The 24514-nt window shown below is 36.5% G+C and overlaps 1 protein-coding gene across 1 annotated transcript in view; it reads right to left on the bottom strand.

The window, feature by feature from the left end:
- Positions 1 to 2813: 2813 nt before the first annotated feature.
- LOC139689623 (uncharacterized) overlaps positions 2814 to 24514 on the bottom strand; it is a 40234-nt gene continuing 18533 nt past the window's right edge. Inside the window, exons 5-12 of the mRNA XM_071586793.1 lie at positions 21902 to 22100; positions 19969 to 20237; positions 17987 to 18171; positions 15942 to 16038; positions 15668 to 15851; positions 10778 to 10909; positions 10327 to 10683; positions 2814 to 3875 (exon numbers count right to left, since the gene is read on the bottom strand). Coding sequence (XP_071442894.1) covers positions 3532 to 3875; positions 10327 to 10683; positions 10778 to 10909; positions 15668 to 15851; positions 15942 to 16038; positions 17987 to 18171; positions 19969 to 20237; positions 21902 to 22100 — 1767 coding nt within the window. The 3' untranslated portion in view covers positions 2814 to 3531. The remainder of the gene's footprint in view (positions 3876 to 10326; positions 10684 to 10777; positions 10910 to 15667; positions 15852 to 15941; positions 16039 to 17986; positions 18172 to 19968; positions 20238 to 21901; positions 22101 to 24514) is intronic.

The raw sequence follows: 24514 nt of genomic DNA, 5'->3' as shown, positions 1-24514 counted from the left end.
AACATCTAATAAGGACATCACATGAGTGCAAGTTTGTTCCGGAAATCCTCCACCTGGAGAATAAGGGGATGAAACTGGACACATTGGAACAATTGGAAATACTGCAGGAGGACCACAATGTTCTCCTAAATGAACAAATTTTTGTGAACCATTCACCCCTCCTCAAGATCCCTTTCACGATTAATAAACTCAAGAATCAAAATCCTACTGCCCCTCCTCTTTCATGACTTCACCCTCCTACCTTCTCCTCTCCCCCCCCCCCTGTCAGGGTCTCTCACTGCCCACTACCACCGGTCATCATATTTTCCAAGAATTAACTAGTGCACTTCCCCCCCCCCCCTCGCTGCACGTGGCTCATCCCTTCCACTAAAACCAGCAGTGGGCTCTGCTTCCCAGAAAGTTACCTGTTCAACCCATCTTCCCCCCCCCCCCCACTATCTCCTACTGATAATTCCTTCCCTATGTCCTTTAACCCCCTGCTATACAACAACCCGCTCCCGATACTCCAGCCCCTTGTCCCCCACTTTGCGGTTTTTCCTGTCATTAACCCCCCATTTTTCGCTCTTTATAACCTCTCCGCCTCTCCTCCCCCCCCCCCCTCCTCCTCTCCCCTACACGACTCTCCCTCCCCAACCACATCTTCTGTACATATAAATAAGGTCTCCTTACTATTTAGTTTGTCTTGTACCTGATGATGACTCTGTGAGTTGAAACGCGTCGTACGTTAAATAAACTGTGGAAAAGTGCAAATTGTCCTTATTTCATTACTTTCTTTTTAGCCAAATGCGGCCGCTTTTTTTGATTTCTTTGCTCAAACATTGCAATAAGTTCGCATAATACTCGCCGTTGATAGTTATTTCCTTTTTCAAGATAGTCAATGAAAATTATCCCAAGCGCATCCCAAAAAACCGACACCATGATCTCGCCTGCAGATGAAACGGTCTTGGGCTTCTCTGGAGGCGGTTTTCCCTTTTGAATCCATTGCTTTGATTGTTCTTTTGTCTCGGGTGTGAAGTAATGGTCCCATGTTTCATTCATGGTTATGAAAGGGCGCGAAAAAATTCTACTTTGTTGCTGTGAAACTTGGCTAAACACTCCATTGAAACATCTTCGCGACACTGGTTTTGCTCGAGTGTGAGCTCTCATCTTGCACACAGCTTTCGCATGCCCAAATCTTCAATTAATATGCAATGTACCGCACTTTTTGAAATGCCTACTAAGTCTGCTGCCTCGTGCACTTTCAATCATCCAGTATCACTTTGTGGATTTTTTTCACCGTTTCTGGAGTCACCACCTCATTTGGTCGACCAATACGATGCTCGTCTTGACAGCTCGTTCGGCCTCGTTTAAACTCTCCTACACAATTTTTTACAGTGATAAACGAAGGAGCAGACTCACCCAGATTAGAATCCAGTGAAGGTTTCATATTGGTTGGGCTGAGGCCTTTCAAATAAAGTACTGTGTCACATAACGATTACCAATTTTCTCCATTTTCATAAATTCACAGAAAACGTTCACTATTGATGGCTGCCAAATAAATACTAAACAACGTGGCGTCTTCAAATTTGAAACATGTGCTTAATAAAATGCGTAATTTCTAATTCAGTGATGTTTTTCAAACAACTACTGCCATCTCTAGGTCAGGCCGGGTATTTATGGGACCTCCCTCGTATCATGCTTAATAGCATTTTTTAACTTCAATCACAGTGTTAAATTTAACATACATAGATAAACATGAATTATTAGTACTATAAGATACGTAAAGTGGGTTTTAATTGCAGTAACGTTAATAATCCATTTCATGCCTTTAAGGGAACATGTTGAGCAGAAAAATGGTGCACCTATGATTAAACAATGTGTATATCACTAGTACGAAACTGATGTAGAATTTAGTACTAGTATCCACTAGTACGAATTTCTACATCCGAACATTCAACATTTGGCTGACGTTTCCCAGACAGAGATCATATATATATTTTGGTATGCAAACATTTATAACTTTATATTCTCCCAAGTATTCCCCGGTGAAAATGACCTCAGTCGTTGAGCACCTAAAAATTTAAATACTACTATCCCCCCCAATGTATTCCCATGCACATGAATCCACACACGTGACTTTGCATTTAAAAAAGTGTCATCCTGATAGCCTATGAATTGAGCTGGTTGCAAATTTATACAGAGAGAAAAAGTCAAATATGTTGATTTAGATCATATTAATTTTTATATCTTTAGTATTTTAGTAATTCATACTTGTTACCATCATAATTTAAATTTTCCTCTCCATGTACTCTAAACTTGATATGGAGGAAGTAATTGAGCACTCCAATAACCTTTGCTGGCTTGAGTAATTCCAATTTCTCCAAGTTGGGTCATCCATGACAGATAGATTGAAGTGAAGGAGTCTGATGAAAGGTAGTCCACTTAGTAGGTGTTCTTCCAGGAGAAGGCTGCAAAGGTCCCTGATCCTAATGGGGCAGCCATTTAAGTGATTGTGTCACATGAAACAATACACTATTATACACTATTACAGAAGTCCATTGGCAACCACCTCAATTATTTATCCCAGGAAAATATTTTGAAACCAAACATGAGAATGAGTTCTGGCAGCTGCAGGACACTGTCCAGAGGGCTGAGCATTGCCCCTGGAAGTAGAGGAGGCGAGGACATCATCCTCACATGAAATCCTTGCACATTTGATTGAGTGGTAGCAAAAAGTGAGGCAAAGAAGATGTACGATGGGATCTAAGCAACAATTGAAAAATGGTATCAAGTAATAAAAGCGTTTATTGTACAAATAATAACAAAGACTTTGGTCAAATAAACAACCTTCCAAAAGGATAACATGAATAAATAAATGCAACCATATCTCAGTGAACACATGTAGAACTACAAAGTTACCATCTTAAATAGATTCCATAAAAAAACATCCAGAATGAAAGTTCAAAAATAACACATTTGGCTTTTTCATAATCTTTTTTTATGATCTCTAGATGATAAATATGAAGTTCTGATTGCTTTTCCTTTACCATTCCTTAAAAATTGAACTTCACCATGGCAAAAGATAAAAACTGTGATGAGGAAAAATACATACTCTTTGTCTGTGTTTCACAGCAAATCCCATAATACTTGTTTAAACATTTGCATGCAAGCATTTATGATTTCATCTTTTAGTTTGAATTAAATTGGATAGATTCTACTTTTAAAGGAATGGATGGTTGAGTATCGATTGGATATGCATCCCAAATATTTAGAGAGGAAACTAGACCTATCATGAATAAATTTTATGTAGGATTTCAATTAAATGTTATTTTGGTATTTGATTATCAATTTTTAGTTCCTCAAATGTGTTTCCAATTAAGTGCATTTTAATGAGCACCATTCATGAACCAGGGTGATTTGAACATGCAAAATTTGGTGTTTCCAGAGAACAAGGTATGAAAGACTTGAGGATTGGTAAATCATTCATTTCAATGCAGATTTTGCTCTCTAAGTGTAACTTTATTCCATTCTCCTTAATAAATTAGCATTAACCTAACTCCACCGAGGACGAAAATAGCCATTTCCCCTAGCCCCCATATGCGAAGGCCACCCTTGCTGTTTAAAAGGAACGAATGAAGGGCATTCAAATAAATTTGGATCTTTCCCTTTGGAGAGACTGCATTGGCAGTGAAGGCGTACACGATAAACAGTCATCTGCCCCATTGGTATCACTAAACCTGGTGGAATAGCTGGACCTTCAGACTTTCCTCGTTCACTTACTTGCCTGTCTGAGCTTTCTGTTATAACAGGTATCCAGTGAGTTGCAAATATCAAATCCATGTACTTTTTTGAACCTGTGCCAAGATCTTCGGGAGATACTGAAGGAGCAAGAGTACCTGAAACATGAAAATAGAAATATTCAGCCCTACAATATGGGAAATTATTCAGTAAGTTTTGTATAATCAATTCATTACCATGGTAAATAGATAACTATTTATTATATCAGTAGCATTCCTAGAACAAGTACCCATAAGGGCTATCCTTGCATTATGTAAAGCTTTTGAACAAGAATGGGATGAGTCACTTAATTGACTGTCATTCTGGGAAGAGGGGTAGCTCAAAAGGTATCAATGTAAGGTTTATTATGGCATTATTTTAGCCATTGCTTATGAAGAGAGACTTTCAAACAATCTTGATAACCAAAGAACACAACGTACACCTCCTGACTAATAAAACTTGCTTCAGAGTTATTCAAGCATTAATCAACTTTTTTAAAAAAGTTTTGAAACACTTAGTTCAATTTGCTGTATATTCTCTGGCACCAGAAATATGAAAACATGTGTTGTCATTCACGGCAACACAATGTTTTTAGTACAAACACATAATGGAAGTAAACAGTATATGATCTGATAGAAAAATTCTATCATCAAACTGATACATGCTTTTTTTTGGATAAAGGTGGCTGTTTCATATTATTATTATCGGTAATTTACCAGTTAAGGTAGGTTTTGGATAGACACAAGCTACCAAATGGTATTCTAATAATCCTATCCATCATTGATTCATTGGATAATAATTGAGGTGGTTTCCCATTGCTTTCCTGAATAGTGTATCTCACGTGACACCATTACCCAATGTCTGCCCCACTGGGTGCAAATGCCTGTACAGCCACCTCTTGCAGCTGCACCAACTGCACCAACCTGGCAGGATGCTAAGTTACGACAAAAAAGTTATTGAAATCATTTGAAGGAGGTAGAATTAAAGTGGGCATGAAGAAAACCAAATATCTGGAAGTAGGTGGAGATGGAGAAGACATTAATTGGCTCCATGGATGGCCCCATCAGAACAATGCACTTGACATTGAACAGTGCCACAGTACCGATGTCTTCTTGCTGTCACGCTCTTTACTCTCCCTGTTGAAGGTCATCAGCTGACCAAAATTATGTTATAGGAGTTTTCCAGCTTCTTTTTACTGGCTATAGGAATTGACCTAAATTTACTTTCAACAGATGGCTACCAGAAGTGGAGTCGTTAAGAATAAAATGAGTGGCATCTGGTATTTAAGATATTCATCAAACATCAATCTATAATTAGTCACCAACAAGGTTAATGGGAGCAATACATGCCTACCAACTCTTTCAATTTAATAATTTCAAAATACATGGGTACAAGTCCAAACATGGTATTTAAACACTGCATTCAGAAAGAAATATTGAAAGGTATACGTTGCCTAAAATGTTTTGCATTGCAAGTCGTTATAATGGGTGGCAACATAAAGAGATGGATAGAGAGCTCTCTCTGAAAACATAAAAATGTACATGCTATTGAATTTTTGAAAGTAGTTTCTTCAGTGAAGCATTTTTTCTAACATGGAAGTTATATCAAAGACAAGTGTGAGAATTCTAAAGTGACCTCCCCCACTGCCACCTTCACTGTACATGGGGAAGTCCTATGACTTATGACTAAAATTATCTCACTAGTATCCTAGATGAAACATTTTTCATTATTCATTCTTCATAAAAGGTTCCAGTAATGCATTATAGACTAAGAAATACTATAAAATATTTCATCACCATCATCATCAGTGTTTCAATCCTAAGATTGGTTTTCTACAGCACTCCATCCTCCTCCATTCAGTGTTTATTCCCTCACCCCTTGATAGATTTACTGTTTTACATCTTTTTTTATTTTTCCAATATGTTCACTAGTCTCCGGATCTTCCTTGCAAAATCTTCCCTTCAATTTTCCATTCTATCATGTTTCTAGCTAATCCATTACGCCTTGAGGTGTGTCCAATCCATTTAGCTCTTCGTTCAAATAGTTCTCCATATTGCCCTTCTCTTTTCAGCTCTTCTTATGCAAGGTCTGTGCAAAAAATGCCGAGACTGGTCTTTATACGTGCAAACTGCATGATGGATCACAATCAATGAGGTGTCTGTCGCCATCTAGCAGTGTCTGTGAGAAGTAAAACACTGCCTTGCTTATGGCCCTATCTTGATTTGTCTTCACCGAACAGTGATTATTGTCTGAACTTGCACATACGAGGGCAAATCGTAAATTAAGGTTTCCATTTTTTCATGAAAAATGAAACTTATTCTCAACTTTGCATACATCGTAGGAAAGATTGAGCATTTAGCTATTTTTCTACATAGTCACCTTGACGATCAATCACTTTTTGCATCCTTGTAAGCAAATTTTTAACACCGGCGTCGTACCTTTCTCCCACCACATTGTGAAGCCAACTGACGACTGCTTCTCCAATATAAATTCATCACCACTCAGTGGAAGTGTATGGACATCAAAAACGTGCAGAAGTGGTGCAGGGAGTTTTTTGATGGCTGGGAAAACTTCAACAATGAGCAGCGGTTGGGGCAACCAAGTTTGCGGGATTCAACATTGGCTCCAATTGATGAGATAGTGCGCAATAACGAGAGAATTACCCATCATGAGATAAAGGAAGGCCTTAATAAAGAGAGTGGCTACTTCTCTGTGCAGAATTTTGTGTCAGAGGTCCTCAGTTACAACAAGGTGTCTCACTAAAGGAATGTGCTTGCATCATGACAATGCACGTCCACTTGTGTCACATTAAACGACCACCCTACTCAATGAATTCAGCTGGGATATCATCGACCACCCTCCTTACAGCCCAGATGTTGCCCGTACTTGTACAGCTTGTACTGGCTGTACAAATTCATGTGTCAGTGAGATTGAAAGCATTAAAGTTTGCTTTAACCTCAGGAAAAGTGTCAATGAAACTAATGCAATGATTCAAGAGGCATTCGGTAATGAATCTATGAGCAAGGCACAGTGGTAAAACCACTTCCAGTCTGGACCAACCTCAACCAATGAAAAACCGAGAAGTGGACAACCATCAACCTCAACAAATGATGCCCACGTGAACAGTGTGAATGATTTAGTGGATGCAAACTAGGTTTACTGAGTGTTACAGGGTTAAGAAAGCACACCGGTAGTCACCCACCCACCCTACTCTCCGGATCTTGCTCCAACGGACTTTTTCCTATTTCATAATTTAACATCTACCGCAGACTTAAAGGCTATCTAAAAGAAGCATTCCAGCCAGCATTTGAAAGCTGAAAAAAACATTGGGAGCATTGTAATGGCAGTCAAGCGTTGTCTTTTGAAGGTGATAAGCATGATTAAAGGGTACCTAATAAATTCGAGTATTTATTCAAACAGTCTCACCTTTTTTTGAATAGTTTTTTGTACGAGGGTCATCCGGAAAGTAGTACCCGTTCGTGAAATAAAAAGACAAAAGTAAATATTAACAAACATAAAAAATTTTATTTGAAAGAGGATACTTTAAACTACTTCTCAACATAATCTCCAAGCAAATTAAGGCATTTGTCATAACGTGTGACAAGTTTCTGTATTCCTGCTGCATAGTCCTTCGCCGCCAGCTCATTGAGATACGCGAGGGACCCATCTTGCACAAATTTTTGCATAATGCAGATGGTGTTTAACAATTTCATGAACAATTGTTCGAGAAACATTGGGAAAATGCTCACAGATGTCATCAATTGTGACGCGCCGATCGTTCCTCACGAATTCGTCAACTGAGCTCACCAGTTGGTCTGTAATGACAGACGGTCTCTCCGAACGCTCATCGTCGTGTGTGTTCCCCCTCCCCATGTTGAAGTTGCGACACCACCGCCGAACAGACGACTCGTCCATTACATTGTCTCCATACACCTCCTTTAATTGGCGATGAATATCACATGGGCGAACGTTTCTTGCATTGAGGAATTTAATCACTGCCCTCACTTCACAACTGGCGGCGTTCTCAATTTTTTTAAACATTGTAAACAATCACAGAAACAACACAGGCAATGCTAGCGTCACGCAACTTGGCTCAGAGAAGGCAGACAAGCCACTGAAGCTATCTGACCTCGTCCAGCGGCTACTCGCGTCGTCAGCACTTCATGCGGCACGAACGGGTACTACTTTCCGGATGACCCTCGTACTTCCTCTTCCCTCACTTTTTCTGTCTCTTTAATCTTTGTCATTCTCCTGCAGCAGCATGCTTCAAAGGATTTTATTTTTTGCTGGTCCACTCTTCCAATGCTCCACGTCTCTGATCCATAGAGTGCCATGCTACATTTGAGTGAACTATTTGACAATCTATTCCCTCATTTGAAGCCTTAGATGCTTTGAACATAGTATTTGCCTCTTCTTCATGAATACCTTCATTGCATAAGCTATTTATTGCTTGATGAAAGTCGAACTTCTTCCATCCCAAGTTACACTGCATCTCTGGTAGATAAAAGATCCCACTTTCCCTAGTTTCACTCCTTGAATTGTGAGATCTGCCTTCAGCTGCTATATTCCACCCACAAGGATTTTAATTTGCTTAATGCAATCGCTCATATTTTATTCTCAAATTACTTGGTCCATAGCATTCAGTGTTACTTACAGGACCTCTTGTATTTCTACAACTACTGCAATCCTATCTGCTAACCACAGCATGTTGATTTCTTCAGCATTCACATTGTCTCCTTTGATGTGTAAGTGATTGTTTATTCTTCTCTTAAAGCCTATTCTAGCTATACATACCCTGAATAGTGCTGGAAAGAGATTGCATCCCTGTCCAACTCTTACGCTCATTTAGGCAACTATTTTCAATTAGGTTTTAATTAGTATTGTTGTTACCTCATTATTGTAGAAGTGATAGATTATTCTTCTGCTGTTGTAGTCCATTACAAGCACTTGTAATATTTTAAACATCTTGTTCCATTTGATGTTTATCAAAGGCCTTCTAAAAGTCCACAAATGTCATGTGTAATGGCTTGTTTACTTTTTTCTCCTAATACTCTCAAGCTAATTATTGTGTCTCTTGTACCTAGGTATTTCCTGAATTTGAATTGGTTTACCATCTCACTTTCTTCTAACTTCCCTTATACTCTTCAGCTAATTATCTCAGTAAGTATTTCTAGGCATGAGACATCAGGCCCAATGTTCTGTGTTTTTGCATTTATCTGTTCTTGGTTTCTTTGGAATTCCAATGATCATGCTCTTCTCAAAGTACTGTGATAGTTTACCACTGTCGTAGCTATCTTTGATTATTCAAAAGAGATTAACTCACTTTATTATTTAAATGCAAAGAGGGCATTTCATTTTAACACCAAGTGCCTAGATTATTTCTTCATTTATTTGGTCAACTCCTGGTGCCTTGTTGTTTTTCAGGTCTTTCATGGCTCTATTGAATTCACTTCTCAGTATCTCTGGGTCCCTTTTATCATCTTCTATCACAATTTCTTCTATAATTAAGTCAGCTTCAAGTGAAGTTCTAAATCTTCTGGGATTTACTCTGTGTTGGTCCAATCCTGGAATACTTACATCTTCAATATCTGCAAACCATAGAAGCCTTCATAGGGAATTCACCTTCAAGTGGTCATAATCCTAGGTAGAGTTTTTCAATTTATTTCCTCCATACCTTTCTGATTTCCCTTTTTTATCAGAATTTTTTCAATGGCATTTTGGAGATTGTGGAATTTTGTTTTTCTTTCTCAGAATTGTCCCTTCACCTGTTTATATGCCATTTTTATGTTTCCCTTCTTTATGATGTCATTTATTTCTTTGCAGCAGCTTGAAATCTATTCGTTCGTGGGCTCCTTGCAATCTTGTATGACTTAGTTCTGCAACTTCCTGTGAAGGTTTTCCTCACTTTAATTAGGGGAAAATGTTCGCTCATGTGCTGAAAGGTTATCATCTATATTTTAGCCATATTGGATGCCCGGTTATTGTTTGAGAATTGTTTTATTAAGTCACCGAGATGGTTTTTGTGAAAATGGCAAAAATTTAGTAATGAGCTAACATTAAATATTTGTTTTTGAAAGGAAATGCACCTATGCAAATCAAAGACAAGTTGGATGCTGTGTGCAGGGACTCTGCAGCATCATTTATGACCATGAAATTTTGGGTAGCTGAATTTAAACATGGCCGATATAATTTTTCAAGTGATGAAATTTTTTGGTGCCTCGGGCAATGGGACTGGAAACCTTCGGCTCCTTGGTTAAACTTGCTACCACTGAACCCCACTCTGCCCTATAAATAATTAATTTTCTTTGAACTGGTATAGCTGGTCAATATATGCAAGTTAATATTATTTTGACTATCACCTAAAGGGAATGTAGCCTTGATATCTATGTATAATATATGGGTGGTTAAACATAAATACGAACATCACATATTGGAAGAGAAAAGTATATGCTTAGTAAGGAGTAAGCATCTAACCTGTTGGGTCCAGAAATAAAAACTTCCATTGAATTAAAAATTAACTCTTGTGTAGAGAGTCATTGATTTGTGTACATACCGTATTTTAACCCTCACCTGTTGATAAAAGTCTAAGCAGGCCATCATTTGGTCTAGTAGCATGTACTTCTCTCTTCTGTTCCCAACTGTTGAGGCGAGGATCATTGCTGGGGCGTGCAATACCTCGACCCCATCCATGCTTCCCAACTTTGTGCATCCAGTTAGGATATGGTATACCCTTTGTTTCTTCCTCTTCCCCTGGTGGTCCAGGCTTGCCCTCACCCAATGAATCCTCTGACATTTCACCACCATCCATAGATACCTCACTAGTACCATCATTATATGTATCCCAAAATTGCTGGTGCTCTTCCAAGAACTTCCGTATTTCTGATAAGATATCCACAGAATTGTTGTGTTCCAGGGCCCGACGATTCTCTAAATTAACAGGAAATCATAAGCAATTTATTGTACATGCATGACTAAAAAATATTGAGTATCATATTAGAAACTGCATAGTGTTATAACCAACCTGAATTGTAAAGCATAACTCCTGGAGGGGACATGAATCTTCCGAGAGCCAACAACTGCCCAGTTTGAGAAGAGTTGGATCCATAGCGAAGTCTACAAACATCTAGACTTGCTTGCTCAGGTACAACTATTCCTGAAAGTGTATGCCATATATTAAAAGCGGCCAAATTAAGCATTTGATGTACCGAGAGATAAAACACCACTGTTTGTCTATACCCTGCCTAGCTTGACAATAAATCGCATAACACCTTACATCATAATAAACCAACTTTCAACTCTGCATTCTTTCTACCACCCTTCATTCCATCCAGCAAGCTTATTCTTTTTCTCCCTCAAATAATCGACATTCTCTCTCACAGACTCCAACAATACATATCTCTTCAATATGCCCGGCTTCCATTCTCACTCAAAATGGATTCATTGATTTCAAGTGAAACTCTAGGAGTCACTCGAAAAGTTACCTTCAGTGAACCACAAAAATCATACATCCTTCAAGCATTAGAAGAAAAACAAATATGATTTGTTTCACTGATAGATAATCCTACCAGTTAATCAACAGGAACACTCATTTCTGCAATGGTTCAGACACTTTTAAAATCAGTAGCATTCCAAGACATATACATATTTTATAAGGCAAGAAGAAAATGAGGGATAAACATGGCAGCTATTGTTTGCATATGCACAGCACTCATAAATGTGTACAATATTCATTTTACCTTGAAGATTATTGGGATTATTTCATTAGACACATCTTCCTTAAACTCCACCACCATTGTAAAAGCTTGTAAATGTTGTGGGGTGTTTAAAAAATTATAAACTTCAAATAACTGTGCAGGAATCTTCTAACAGATTTAGAAACTAAAGGAATTTAAATAATTTGGAGGGATCCTTAAACAAAAATTGTGACTGGTAAACAGATGGAAATACAATACTTATCAATAGAAAGTTGGTCCTCAAAATATTATCAACATGATCCCCAGGTGCCAGCAAATAAAATCGGCTTTCCAAATAACTTGAAAGTAAACCCTTAACTTTCTCAATGATAGAAGCTTTCTCTTTCTTCATGATTTGAATTGAATAAGATTTATGTTACCCAACACATTCCACTCCTCCAATTCTGAGTCCTTTGATGTTAGTAGCGACCCTATTTCACCCATCTCTCTTTCACAGCCTCTTTTCCCAGTGGAATAAAATGATCCTTCTCAACACTCATTCCAGTCTTGGTGATTTGTTTATGAAGAAGATTAGGCCTTTACATAGTAGGTATAATGACATCATATCTTTCATCAATAATTTGCTAACTTAGACTATGAAATATGACGGCCATCAATAAGTCCTTAAGAAAAAATAGAAAAATAAATTATTTTGAGTACATTAATTTTATTTTCAATATAATCTCCATTTGGCTTGATACACTTTTCCCAAGTTTCCTTAATATTTTTAAGCCATCCAAATTGAAGGATTTTGGAAGGTCCTCAAAATAGGCATTTGTATTGGTGATGACTTCCTTGTTTGACGAGCAATAACAACAAAGAAATATTCACCATCTGTTGTATACCCTTTCCACAAGCAATCAAATCAGGTGATTTCTCGTGCATCCCAAAAAAGCAAGCCATCATCATGTCAGCCAATTTCACCATCTTCACCTTCTTTGGACCGGATCACCATTAGAAACCCACTGTTTCAACTTTCCTATGTCTCTGAAGTGTGGTAGTGTATCCCTAGTTTGTCCACAGGTATACATACAGTGATGCAGAACTCATTAGGATTGAGAGGAAAAACACCAAACCAACCTCCAAATTGACCACACAAAGGCATTTATTCTCCACTGATAACAAACATAGTACTCAAGCGGCCAAGATTTTTTTCACACCCAATTTCTCATGCAAAATTGAAAAAAACCGTACCTGGTGATAAACCTGTGACCCAAAATATTTCAAAAACTTTAATTTATCAATCATTGAAAACCATACTGTGGATCTTGTTAATCATTTCAGAGAAGGTCACTTCAACTGGATGTCCCAAATGATGTTCATCATTTATGTATGTATGGTGAGTTTTAAACTCATATACCCAATTGTAAAAAGTCACAAACACAGGAGCAGAGGTGATATGAACTTCATCAAACTCAGCTTTGATCTCTTTCAGTGTTGTCTTTTAAATAGAGGTGCTTAATCACAGTAGAGAACTCATTTTTTTCTTCTTTTCTGAATAAACAAAAGTTTTTTGTTTCAATCGACTGAAATAAAAAACCACATGATGAAAACAGCTGCAACGTTGACAGCTGTCTTGCGAGAGATGAGGTTGGCTAAAAGCAAACCTTTTCTGATACTATGATATACTCTTGGATTTTCTAAGAAGTTACTGAACGACCTATGTATCAACATCAACATCATCATCCCACGGCTACCCATGCATTCACAGATCATGAGTCATGGGCAGTTATTGATTGTTGCATTTTCATCCTTTGTTCTTATTCTGCTATAAATGTAATGACTCAAGAACTCATTACATCGCGAATGTTTTCATTGCAAAATTGATCTAACAAGGGAAATACTACCCATGCACTTTAACATACAGCCAAAAGAGCATGGATCAAAAGATAAGGGAAGGTACAATACAGCACTAATTTCTTCCTCTTTGTTAGCTTTAGGGATACCTTTGTTACTCAAGATGTTTCCAATAATTTGAAAAAAAATATTGCTGAATGCACTGTACTTGGGTATGGAACTTATGGCTGTCGGTCTGCAGCTCTTAAAGTAAAATGTGGTGTACCACAGGGCTCTGTGCTTGGCCCAGTACTTTTCATTATCATGATTAATGATTTGCCCTGTAATATGAAACCTGTCAAAAGTGTCAACATCTAGAAGATGCAAAGTTACGATCTAGGGCTACCCAAAAACAGGCTAAGGAATGGTTTGATGTTAATCATTTACAATTAAATACTAACAAAACTCAGCATATTGTGTGCAGTCTTAAATCAAAAACAACTGATATTGAAACTGCTAAAATACTAGGAATTTATATTGATACAAAACTTAATTGGGAGACTCACATCAGTCAGACCTATAATAAACTTAGTAAAGCTGTTTATATGTTAAGAAAGCTCAACTTTATCATTTCAAATGAGTATCGTTTAACACTTTACCATGCCTTCTTTCAATGTCATTTGAATTATGGTGTTGAGTTATGGGGTCATTCCCCTCATGTTAAACAAATTTTGCTACTGCAAAAGAGAGCTATTCGCTCTCTTGCTAATATACCACCACGTGATTCCTGCAAACCTTTTTTTATTAGGCATAGAATCATGACTGTATTTTGTTTGTATATCTTTAAGGCTCTGATTCATGTGAAAGTTAATCTAGAAACTTACCAATTAAGATCCAACATCCATAACTATTCCACAAGAGGTAAATCGAATCTAAATACTACTTATTGTCGATTGTCATTAACTTACAACACATTTCACAATATGAACATACGACTGTATAACTATCTGCCTACTCAGTTGAAATCAGATGGTATCCAGAGTTTCAAGAATAGGGTATATACCTGGTAACTTGCTCACCCACTATACTCATTGGATGAATTCTTTTGTGACAATTTTCATCACATTTAAGAAAGTATGTTTATATGTTAAATAATACTTATATTGACGACATTTAATATGGTTGTACCATTTTTTAAATGAATAAAGTATTATTATTATTATGAGGATAGATGTGAGAATGTGATATCATAAATACATGCATTGTGTTCACTTGACTCACTTAATGCACAGAAAGTTTCCATTGCTCAGTATCTTGAATGATTTAAAGGTACACTATGTTTCTGGATCACAGGATGTGATGGCTTAGTATTTCATTGCAGAATATTATTTTAATCATGCTAAAATATCATCCAGTGACTTAAGGTAGAGAATGTTAGAAGAATATAATGGGGCTGTTCAGCATATTCAAAAAGTAACAGCCATTTTCTAATATTTCAATATTGGTGGATCAGGACAAAGTTGTATAAATGCAGCATTTGATTGCCACTGAAGTTCATGTTTTGATTCAGTCATCATTTTCCTGTCTTGGAACAAGTGAACCAAGAACTATGATCAGATTAATGATTAGTGCTGTGGCTGATAAAGCTTTGATATCACTGATTGTGTGCCAGGTGGATACCAAAAATACTTACCGACCAATACAGAGAAAAAGTGGACGGGCATTTTTGAACTGCTATAAACAAGATGGAGATGACTTGAACTTGGACCTAGCAAATACTTACTCTTATTGCACTTGAAAGATTGGCTTAGTGGGCAATGGTATGAAGATGATGAAAAACTCAAGACCACCATTGTCAATTGGTTCAATTCCCAGCTGGTAAACTTCTATGCTGAGGGATTAAAGATGCTTGTGCAGTGTTACGAAAAGTGCTCAAAGGTGAATCAAAATTTAGTGGGAAAATAAAGTAGGACACTAAAACTTTGAATAAAAACTTTTCCTAACGAAAATATTTTTTTTTACTACCGAAAAACCTTAACTTGAACAATAACCCTCATATTTCTAAGAAATCATCACAGAAAAGAGTTTTTATTCAATAAATTATATGATTATAATTTATTTGTATACATTTTTTGGCTAATGTAAGTGTAAATAATGTGCACGTAAAGAAAAATCTGAAATGTTAACTGGCTCAAAATATCCATTATTAGCCTCTGACTACATGTTAAACAGTGCCAGTCTATTACCATGAGAAGTACACATTGATAAAAATTATGAAAGGAAAAAAATGCATATTATACAATTAAGAAAGAACAGTATACATGTAGGTATGTGTATCATTATATACTAGAGATAAACTTCTGGTCACTTGGATTTTGTAGGATGTGATTTAAGATGCTTACCATTATAGTACTTGTGATCAATCTGGCTATGTCCCTTACAATTAGCAGACCAATAGATGAAAAGGTCACGTCCTGGTGGTCCATGCAGACTCAGAGTAAGTGGTGATCCTAATGGTGGTCCAGCACCAGTAACGAAAGGGCTGCCATGCAAAAATTCTCCAGTTTTCCCATTTAGAATAGCCACCTTAAAATTTTTAATTGGCATAAGCAAGTACATCAAGAGATAACATATAAGAAAAGGGCATTAGAAAACAGATATGGAGAGCAATCTAACCTGTGAGTAATAAAATTTATAGACTTCTGGTCCAGTATGAAAACGAATTATGACATCTGGTATATCATCTTCATTATAGTAACCAAAAGCTGGAGAACTGAAAAGAAAATAAGAATATTTTCCTTGAAACTTACAGATCCAAGTTAAAGCCAATAATCAAGTCATTAGGTTGCAAAATACATTGCATAATGCACTGCATTTCAAAATAAAACACATCATAAAGGTAAAATATTACATTTAGGCCCTTCAACTAAGAATTGTCAGAAATTAAGTACAATTGCAATTGGTTTTACCTATTTTATGTTCACACTTTATCTATTACTTCTTTAAATTTCTATTTCAGTATATTGTAATTTTCTTTCAGTTATGTTACATATTAAATAGCCATCAGCAGTGGCATCCTGATAGTTTTTTTTGCATCTATGCACAGAAAAAAGGTGACAGATTGCCTCCCTATCTCCTGCAGCCAAAGGCAGTGTTGTATTTGGGCAACCGTCATATGATGATGGTGAGTGTTCGTCCCATGATAGCAACGACTGAGGCTAGTGTCCACTGTGGACCATTGACCAATGGTTGAGTCACCCACCCTATCATCTTGCATCATGATATTGTCATATGACTGTGCAAGTGGAGTGGGTGTTTCCTCATAATAGTGACTAAGGAGGTTAGTTACTGCTATGGACCCTTGACGAATGAATACCTGAGTCACCAAGCCAACTATCATACGTTATGATAATGAATTAAGAATGACTGAACCTGGCAGGGTTGAAGAAGTCAGTTGGGGACTCACAACCAGGCAACACAGTTGGGCTTCAGATCTCCACAACCATGTTTCAAAAGCCTCCAATCTACATCTATCCCCCTGCTTCAATGACCAGGTTTCCATGACATACATAGCTACGCCCCATATCAAAGTTTTGACAAGTCTTTTCTTAATATCCTTACTCAATGCCCCTGTCATCAACTCCCTCCTCCTAGTGAAAGCCTCTTTGCCCAGTGCAATTCTTCTCCTTACGTCCCTACTACTTTGACCGTGTTGGTTCAAAACACTTCCGAGATACCTAAACTGTTCTACCTGCTCTATTTTTTGCCCTCCTATTTCAACAGCTTGGTGTTTTTCTTCTGGAAAATCACATAACCTTTGTTTTATTTATATTGATTCTCATCCCGTATCAATCATACTGAACTTCCATTTCAATCAGCAATGCCTGCAACCCCTTGGCTGACTGACAAACTAAAGCTTGGTCATCAGCAAACCTAACTGATTTTATGAATTCCCCTCCTACTTTCATTCCTAACTCCAGTTCTTCCCATGGCTTTTTTAATCATTTCCTCCACATGTATGTTGAACAGCACCGGTAATAATGGGCAACCCTCCCTTATGCCTCTTCCTAACACTGCCCATCTGGACTCTCTGTTCCCCACTCTCACCTGAGAAGTCTGAGACATGTACAGGTTACGGATTAGTTTCCTGCCCCACCAATCTATTCCTATTTTCAGCAATATACTCATTGGTTTTTCCCAATTCACTCTATTAAATGCCTTTTCAAAATCTACAAAACTGGCAAATATGAGCTGATTGTATTCTATATTCCTCTCGATTAGTGATCTCATTACTGCAATGGCATCATGCATACCTCTCCCCTTCCTAAACCTAAACATTTTTCCTACTCTCTGTCCTTAGTCGAAACCACATTCATTAAAAATGAGACATGAATTATGTAGTTGCAAACTGAAACTCATGAACCTCCTTCTAATCAAGTATTATTGCTGGTTTAATGAGTTTTTAAATCACAAACAGTTTAATACATTGTTTTGATTGCATTATTAAATGTTTGCGCTCTTTTAAAGCATGCTCATAGTGTTAAAATGTACCTGCATTCTGTACTTTTCTTTGCGTTGTATTACTTGAATACTTACTTGAAATGAATGGTCTGTAGGCATTTAAAATATTATTATTATTATTATTATTATTATTATTAAAGGCATATTAAAAAAAACCTGGAAGTTTTTCATGTATAGTAAACTCGTTAAGGGTTCTCTACCTGAAACTCTCAGAATGAGATGGCAAAGATTGGGTCCAAATGGGATGTAATGTTCGACCATCAAATGCCAATATGCTGGAATTACAGGTGGCCACCACAATATCTTCTGTTCCATCTCCATTTAAATCAGCAAGGGCTGGAGGGGCCACAAATCTTTTGGTAGGATCTTGAAATAAAAGCCGGGCCTGCCAAGTACAGAAATTAGCTCAAAAATATACCAAACAGACAGTTTTAATTTTAACATAAAACACAAGCCAGTATTTCATTAATGTGAAGTTGACTCATTCATCTTTTATATCTTACATGGCAAACATCAACAGCACTTAGGTTAAAGTCACAGTTATCTAGTAGCTACTTGTATACCATCCACATTAAGAGCATGGTCGTCATTTTTAAACTATATACAATTCTCCCTTAACCATATATTTGATGAGCATATATGTAAAAATTTACTTTTGAAAGATAAGATCTAAAAAAACTTCATCAATAGCAAAAAATATCTTTAAGACATTACAAAATTAAATGAGTAAGTAGGCTGGCATCCTATGGTTTGAAGTTATACCTGTTTCTCCTCTGCCCATAAGATGCATGCTGATTTTAGAGCATGATTGGAGTACAAAAGGTGCATTTTATGAGCCAAGAAATACAGCAATTCACTTTCTATATAAAAACTACTTCACAACTGTGATATGAATTCTGGAAATAATTCACTGTACGTTGATTCACATTTCAATATTTTACCCAAGGAAGAAATACATTTTACTTCTAATTAGCTCTGACAAATCAGTATGGACAAGGGGATACAAAATCTGTGAAAAGCAGGCAACTTAAAGACATTGATGAAGTATGATGTGAAGCGAGGAAGTCATATGAGAGTAAGAAACAGAGAAACAAAGTCAGACACATCAATGTGTAGTTGGCTCAATCACAGGAGATACCTAGAGATCTATTACTGTATCTAATATACTAAGGATTAAATTGATTATGCAGAATATATGTTGACTTTGTTGGCTATCTATTTCCCATCATGCTCACCAAAGGGATGTATTTTGCTATCAAAATTATGCACAATAACTGATTCTCCATTTGAGATAAACATGCAACTTAGATCACAGTGAAAAAATTAACCTATATTTATATCTGGGATCCATATTTTGTCAAAAGGGCACAAGAAGTTTGCAATGATTTTTTTTCACAGATACAAACAGTCACATTCCTTCATCCATACATTACTGCAGGAAAGTAAGATAGATTAAGTGGCAGCCATTTCTTTAATTTTAAAGTAACTACAACAGAGAAAAATAATGCAATAATTCCAACTCCCTATACGTGATTCTGCCTTGATACACATCTCTTTCCCATGAAGTTCCTTAATTACCATCTCATGATACACAGACATTCAATTCAACCAGGAATCAATGATGCCCCAAATGGATTAAAATGGAAATAGCAAGAAGTACCATGTCTCTCTTGTTTTTAAATATACATCACTTCCCTAAAGTCATGTCTCAAACTATTGAGTTTAAATGCAAAACCCTATATCCCACGACATGCACCACTTGCAAGGCAGGATTTGAACCCATGAATTTAAAAAATATTTTTGAGAAAATATTCCACAATCTATCAAATGGATCCAAAACCATGATATTTATGAATGTTTTCATCTGATGATGAATTGCATTACTAGGATATTAGAATTATTTACAATACATTTAGACTTTCCTCTGATAAAATGGTGCAAATGCTATTCTATGAAAGGCTTCTGAAATAAAATTAATCATAAAATTTCACTATGTTTCAGTTCAGTTTCACTAAATTTCACAGTTTCACTATGATTAATAATCAAAGACAATGATCCATTCAATAGTCCAAGAAAAAATGTAAAAGAAATTTATGAACAAGCAAAGTCATGCATAATTTTTAGACGCATGAAGATGGGTTGAGAATCTTTGTTTAAAAAAATATTCAAAGAAGAAACTAACCCTAATCGCATTCTTCTTCTTCTTTCGCCGTTTTCCTCTATTTAATCCATTTCCAGTTCGCAGAAGATCCCAGAGATTGATCACATACAATGACCCATTGCCTGTGGATCCACTGATACTGAGTAAAATATAGCTCCCACCATCTGAGTCTAGGAGCAAGCGTGGAGGGCTTTGACTTTGCCCCATATCTCCAGGACACAGGGCACTTCCTATGACTCCACCAGCCCCTGACACCAACCAAAGGCGGCACCAAAGTTGTTCACCATCATCTATTGACCAACAGGAAGGTCAAAATGAGGACACACTGATATGTATATATAATATATATATATATATATATATATATATATATATATATATATATATATATATATATATATATATATATTATATATACATATCAGTGTGTCCTCATATATATATATATATATATATGTAGGTATGTATGTATATATATATATATATATGTATGTATATATATATGTATGTATGTATGTATATATATATACACACACACACCACATTCAAACATGAAAACCCACCATATGGCAAACAAATATTCATTTACAAGGAAATAGATATAAGGAAAAGGAATAGGAACATGAACTACACATGAAAGATGTGAGGTGGGGAAGGTGGAGTCGCACAGATAACAACTGAAAAAATATTTCCTAGACCGGGACTTGAACCACCGATCTTTCAACTTGCCGGGCTGATTTGGTAGTCTAATGCTTCAGGTAGGTTTTGAATGGACACTAATTGTAGGCTATTACAACTCTTAGCCTCAAATAACACAACAAAACCTGAGATACCACATTAAAACTAATCTTTCTTCAATTCTGTATACATTATATATCCCTTCATAGTAATATTTTTTAGGGGAGGCGACCAACAACTAAGGTCATTTGCATCATTAGATCATTACGGATGGGTAGATAAAGATGAAGGGTATAGAGAAACTTGGCATCAGCATTAGCCTAATCTTAATGAAAGGCACCAAGGGTTCTGCAGCTTAACGTTTCATCAGATGGACAGTGTAATCACTCAAAGTGCCCTCCACAAAGCACCTCAAGTCTGGAGCGGGATACCAGTGTAGAATATCTGCCACCTCCAGGATTCAAACCCGGGCTCTCAGAGAAAAATTGTTCAATTCACCTATGGCAATGATAACAGGTAATAACAAAATGAGTTTTGAACCCGAAGGTCGGTTTGATAGGTGAGGATGGAAGGTTACCTAGTACAAGGCTAAATGCCATGTGAAATACAAACATCTGGGTTGGGGTGCCAGTTCCTTTTGCTGAGCTGCCTAGTTTCCCTGGAAGTTCTGGTACCCAAAAATCATACAGCTTGGGAGAAGCTAAGGGTGCCCAGAAGCATGCCCGAAAAGCTAAAATGGGCCCTCTGATCAGTAGTCCAATATTCTACCCCTGGACTACCATGCACTCCTTTCGAAACTTAATAAAAGGGAAAATTGAAGTGATTCTCCAAGGAAGACCGGGAGACCAGTGTATTGGACAATTAAAATGGATGTAAAACAAAAGCTATGAGGCAGTGGGGAAATACACACTTAATGGAGGAGAATGGAGAGTTGCAACAAACCAATCTTAGAATGAATGATAGTAATGATGAAATATTTTATAGTACTTCTTAGTCTATAATGCATTTGGGCAACCTTTTGCTATGAATCAATATTAAAAAATGTTTCATTTAGGATATTAGCCAAACGATTTTAGACATAGGTCTTCCCTATGTACAGTAAAAGTGGCAGCGGTGGAGGTTACTTTAAAATTCTCACTCTTGTCTTTGATATGTTGTTCATTATAAAAAATGATTCACTGAAGAAATTGCATTAAAAATTTCAGTAGCAAGGCATTTATACATTTTCTGAGAGCATTGACTCATTACTTTGTTGTCCATTACATTAACAGCAAACCTTGGGCCTTATCTTCACTTCCATCGGAGTCACTGCCACTTTCCACTGCAAGGATATCTTGGACTCCATCACTATCCATATCTTCAACAAACTGTGCAGAGAATATACTATGAAGCTCCTTCCCTTGGAGCCATGCTCTCCTACTTTCTCCAAACTCCCAAACGATGCTACCATCATATCCACTCACTGCACAAAACACCTGAATGAAATCATTACATCAGGTAAACAGTCTCAAAAATTGTTTCACTAATGAGGTGTGCTCACTAGAAGATTTAAAAAAATTAATAATATACTTAGTTGAAACTTTTAGTAATTTTTTTCAAAAAATGATATTATGAAGTTCTATCTTAGTTTAGTTGTTCATTATAAATCAATAAATCAAACACTGGATACTTTCCACACTTTTAAATCACCAAGTTACTATTGCCACTTTCTGATTTTAATTGGAATTGACAATTATCAGTCCTGTTAGAGAACACAAAAATATTGGTTTGATGATGATTTTTCATGATATTCCATGCTGTTATCTTATCAGCCCTATCCTTCCTTTCTTTTTATCAATTCTTTATTTAAATGATATGGGGAAAGAGCAATACTTCCTCACATTGCTCATTCTGGCAACATGTATTTTATAATGATTTTCCAATCCCTACACAAGGTTAACCTAAGAAACATATGATTAAAAGAATGAAGGAGAATCTCCCATTTTTGCTAAACTTTCAACAGTTTCTCAACTTGTCTGAGTTCCACATCAACATGCAGAAATTTTACAGTGTAGAAACCACAAAAAATCAGCAGTATAGATATTCATATTTTAATAAGATGACTTGGTAGCAGAAAATGAGGGGATTAGAGGTTGAGTCCCCGTCAACATGAATGATTTTTACCCTGTGACGCTCCTACATTTTGATGCTCATTAGTGGATGACTCAGATTAACTGTTGCAGCATCTCCCACAGTTCTTTGAATCATCAGATCACATCAGAATCCCTGAGCCTCACACTCGCTCACACCTCCCATGCATTCTGTAAAATTCTCTTCCTCCCCTTCTCATCCCTATCCACTTCTCCCAAATGCCAATGAATATATTTATGGAATAATCAGGTTTTTTCATCATCATTTTCAATAGGTTCCACCAAATCACATCTGATTCCATTTATTTCCAGTGGACAAGTTATGGTGATAAAGACTGCTATTCACGAAAAAAGGAAATTTTATTAATTGAATGGCATCAGCTGGCATTCATTTATTAATAAAAATGACTGCCTTCTCTTCAGAATTCAACTTGCACAACAGCAGTTTTTTCAGATTAAAAAAATAATACTGATACACTGTGACTTGCAGGACAAAGCAAAATTCAAAATAATGCAAATTATAAGCTAAACAGAACTAACTTACAAACTTCATTTTGGAATGCCACAATCAATTCAGGTGTTGAACGACAACCACATGCTATGAGATCAAAATCAGTCAGTAATCACACTGAAGTCTGTTTGCTACATCACTCTTCTCAGCTTCTACAAAGCTCACTACATTGATGTATCTCATCAGCTGCTAAAAGTATTCCATTAATGGTTTTCCTCTAAAGTTTTTCCCTATAACTTCTTCTTTCTATTAAATAATGCCTTTAGGAGGCTGATACACATTAGAGTAAATTTGGTGATATAACTTCTTCTTTGAGATTTTTTTCAACAGACATCTTCAGTCGGGAGATGTTTGACTTCACAAGGAATGGTTGGCTGGGACAATATATTCTTCAATAAAAACATTATAAAGATATAGACATCAACCACTTTCTTTCTTTTGATTTTAAATTAATCTCTCACCATGAGAATCATATTCTTGATAAATTTTAAATGAAGAATTCCCTTAGTTACAGGATTAGTGCTGCTGGCTGTTAATAGACTTCTTCCTTACATTTTCATTTCACCAGTTCTTTCATTTTTCATTCTTCTTTCCTTTATTACATCCAATACTTTGTTAGTAATTCATGACTTCCTTCTTCTCACTTGTGCTCCTGCTGCATTCAGGATTCCTTTTTTTCTTACTTGTACTTTTTTTGTAATAGGCTCCTTAAAATTAAATTCCTAATGATCCTTTAAAGATTGAAACATCCATTGAAAAGGTATCCTTTTCAACATGCTGATGATTCTTAATTTCTACCCTCTCATAACTACTCATATTCTTTCATCATTTATATAGACATTGTTATTACTAACAATAATATTATCCGGAGAGCAATACCAGTCTTCAACATGATTTCAATATTTATTTCACCAGATTATAATCAATTTGGTATCTTCAATTCATAAACTTTGGGTTTTTATTTTCTTTAATGATGGTTTCCAAGCAATATATTTTCCACTGCAAAAAAATATAGGGTTCGAAATTCATATCTTCTTTCACGTTGCTTATCCTAGCCTTATTTTTGTCATCTTCTTCTTGGCCCTATCATATTACCGCATTCCAGTCTCTACTGTTATTGAGCTTTCTTCTCCTTTATTTTCTATTAATTCTACTGCTTCTTCAGAGTTTTTCTAAATTGAAAATCTCCTTTGATCGCGTGACACAACAAGTATTGAAATAGACACTGCCATTAATTTCAAGAATAAGC

The sequence above is a fragment of the Hetaerina americana genome, unplaced genomic scaffold, assembly GCF_022747635.1.
Source record: "Hetaerina americana unplaced genomic scaffold, ioHetAmer1.1.p SCAF_26, whole genome shotgun sequence".
Classification (NCBI taxonomy): domain Eukaryota; kingdom Metazoa; phylum Arthropoda; class Insecta; order Odonata; family Calopterygidae; genus Hetaerina; species Hetaerina americana.
Note: the sequence above shows the minus strand (reverse complement) of the source record. Positions and strands in the feature narration are given on the sequence as shown.